Consider the following 3,723-nt stretch of genomic DNA (forward strand, 5'->3'; position numbering starts at 1 on the left):
AAAATATAATAAACATTATAGGAAAGACTTTGACATAAAATTATATATTTCTTTTGTCTAAGCATATGTAGAACTTTTTTTATAATCATATAGCAATTAATTTAATATAAAATTATGATATATATATAATAATTATATATATATAACAATTATAAATATGGCTCATAATTTTTGAATTTAAAATGAATTTAAATTTTTTACAAAAAATTAACGAATGATATATTATAAATGAATATATAAGTACTTAATATATTAATAAATAAATAGTATTAACTTTTTAATCATATCATTATTATTTGGACACAAATTAATATTTAAACTAATAGATCAAACATTTTACAAATCAAAAATTAATTAAATCAATTATCGAAATCTACTTCTATTCAAGAAGAACTGACTACAGTAGCAAAATGTTTAGAAATTAAAAAAGAAATTAGAAATTAGAAATCAGAAATTAGAAAAAGGTGTGAAAATTAATAAACTTGTTGGAGTCACTTCGAGAAATTTCGAAAAATCCAAGAAATTATTAAAAAAAATTAAAAAAAGATATCATATACTTGTAAATGAAGATATCCGATTATTTGAATGGATTTTAGAAAGACAAATGAAAGATGTTTTTAGCGACAGTTTTTTTTTTCTTTTTTTATAAGAAAAAACAAAAGAGTTGCATAAAAAATTTGGTAGTTCGACAAATTTTACACCTAGCCGTGGTTATAGCGTTTTAAAAAAAGATATAATTTAAATGGTTTAGATATTCATGAAAAAGAAACCGAAGTAAATGAATTTACAACAGAAAAATTAACAAAACTATTAAATGAAGAAAATATTAATAAAGAAAATATATATAATATATACAAGACAACCTTAATGTAGAGAATTTTTCCACAAATTATATTATCGAATGAAGAAGAATCAAAATGAGAAAACAAACGAAGATTATGTTACTGTAGCATTTTGTGTTAATATTCCAGGTACGCATAAATTACCGCCACTTTTTGTTACTAAATGTGCTTTTCAATTATTAAAACACATATTGGCAGTATATATAAGAATCAAAATAATAATTCTATTGACAAAATTATTTTCAATGATTGTTATGTCAATCAATTTAAATCCAATATATGGCAATATCAACAACAAAAACATTGTTTAGGAAAAGTATTATTATTTGTTGATAATTTTAAAAGTGATACATTTTTAGAGAAGGAACAAGATTCTTATTTCAAAATAATAATCTTATCATTTAATACATCTTCGATTATTCGACCGATAGATGAGAATATAATTATAAATTTTAAAAAATTATTTCAACAGAAATTACTTCATTAAATATGTCAATATCATGATGAAATTAAAAAGTTTTATAATATATAAATTTATAATATATAAATTTATTTTATATAATTTTATATAATTTTATATAAATTTCGATTTGAAAAACTGTATCGATTTAATTAGCGAAACATGGGATAAAATAACAGTAATGGATATTGTACATTCATGGAGAAAACTTTTAAATTAGCAGAATTCTGAAATTATTATCAAAGAAAAAGCAGAATAATTTAAAGAAAATATTGTTTCTCAAAAAATATTGGAATGAGCTTCATGTAACATATAAAAAAGAATTGAAAGAGTCGCGGAAGAAAAAGAAACGAATTCAGTTTGTTGTTCAGTAGAGAAAAGAGAAATTAACCATATATTTCAAAATTTGGAAATTTAGGCTAATTCACTGATTTTATTAAATTATAAAGTTTTGATATAGCAAAAGTTTTAATATATTATAATATTTTAATATATTATAATTATAATCAACAATAATATTTTGTATAACAATATAAAATTTTTTTAATTAAAATCTGAAATGTTTATATCATATTTTGCCCTCCTAAATTTATATAGATATCATGAAAAAATATTAAATCATTTATGTTGAAAATTAATTCATTTAAAAAATATTTTAATTTTGATTTAAAAAATATTTAAAAATAAAAAATATTACAATATAACAACAACAACAATATAAACAAAAAAAGTTTTATTATTATTGTACTTATTTTACTTTTAGTTATATCATATAATTGAAAATTGAATTTTCTGCTATATAAGGAAATATAATCCATTTATGTTGAAAATTAATTAATTTAAAAAATATTTTAATTTTGATTTAAAAAATATTTAAAAATAAAAAAGGAATATTAACAATATAAACAAAAAAAGTTTTATTATTATTACTTATTTTACTTTTAATTATATCATATAATTGGGAATTGAATTTTCTGCTATATACGGAAATATAATCATATTTGTTAAACTTTTATAATTAATTCGTATAATATCAGTTATAATAAAATTATATAATATAAAATATGCTGTTTTATTTTAAATTTTGTAAAGAAGCATTATTATTATTATTTATTTTTTTATTATTTATTTTTTTTAATATGTTTCTCTAAAATTATTAAATATAAAAATTTTATATGTACTTTTTTCATAGGAACTACTATATCAATATGATATAATACATTTGCAAAACATTGTATAAAAACTTACAACTTAATTTACTTAATTTATAATTATTAATTTGTAAAAATAATAGGAAATATGAAATACATAATATAAAAAATTGTATTTATTAATATTGCTTTCAAGAACTTAAATTCAATAAATAGTATATTAAATTTTACATGTTTCAGCATAGTCATACTTCTAATTTTATCCAAAAAAGTTTATAAAAATTTTAATCCTTTACAATTTGAAATTTTAGTTACTGCATAAAAATAGCAAAATAAATCATTATTGACTTTAGTATTAGTTATTGTAATACTATTTGTTATAGTATTAGTATCTACTATAAATGACTTGTGATAATATATATATCGTGTAAATAATATACTATAAATTTTGCGATGACTTAGAATCAACACATAACTGTCAGTCAGTGCAGTATATGATTTACATTCTTTTTATTTTGCAAAAACCTGAAAGTATTCAAATTATACTTAAAAAGAATATAAAATTAATTAGAAATAATAAAATATGATCTAAGATATTACCATGTAGTATTAATAAATAAGTACAATGAAGTACAGTATTTCAACATGTATTATATTCGAGTTCGTCTTGATCAAAGGTTACAAAAAATCCGACTAGAGTTAGATATATAATAATATTACCTGCTAAAGTCAAATAACAAGCACCCCATTGTATCTGAAAATACATAATAAAAAATAACATTATTACATTATTAAATTTTTTTATGTTCGTAATAATATAAAAATATAATATAATATTTAATATTTTTTTTAAGATTTAAAAAAAATATGCATAATTTTAATATACCACTGGATCATTGATTGGAGACCGAGCTAAGACAATAGGAAGAGCAAAAGATGATACCACAAAGCCCATAGTAATAAATATTGCCAATTCCAAACATGGATTAGGATTATTTTCAAAATCATTTGTTGTATAACGACGTGCAATTATAGTTGGGACTGGTGCTAATATATAGAATAATACAACAAAAAATGGCCACCATACTCTAAAAACAATGTATATATATATTTTGCCAATAATTTATATATTTTAATATTTGATAATAAGATTAAAATTATATTATCTTATATTAATATCAGAATAATTTATATATTTTAATATTGTCAAAATAAAACATAAGTAATATTATAATATAATAGTATTAAATAAAAAATAAATAATATTAAT

The 3,723-nt window shown here is 18.6% G+C and overlaps 1 protein-coding gene across 2 annotated transcripts in view; it reads right to left on the reverse strand.

The window, feature by feature from the left end:
• Positions 1-2,610: 2,610 nt before the first annotated feature.
• LOC102675106 (leptin receptor gene-related protein) overlaps positions 2,611-3,723 on the reverse strand; it is a 2,353-nt gene continuing 1,240 nt past the window's right edge. For both annotated transcript variants that reach the window (XM_006620717.2, XM_031512900.1), the window contains exons 3-5: positions 3,340-3,541; positions 3,054-3,207; positions 2,611-2,978 (exon numbers count right to left, since the gene is read on the reverse strand). In XM_006620717.2, coding sequence (XP_006620780.2) covers positions 3,094-3,207; positions 3,340-3,541 — 316 coding nt within the window. In that variant the 3' untranslated portion in view covers positions 2,611-2,978; positions 3,054-3,093. The remainder of the gene's footprint in view (positions 2,979-3,053; positions 3,208-3,339; positions 3,542-3,723) is intronic.

This window comes from Apis dorsata, unplaced genomic scaffold (assembly GCF_000469605.1).
Source record: "Apis dorsata unplaced genomic scaffold, Apis dorsata 1.3 scaffold_525, whole genome shotgun sequence".
NCBI classification, from domain to species: Eukaryota; Metazoa; Arthropoda; class Insecta; order Hymenoptera; family Apidae; genus Apis; species Apis dorsata.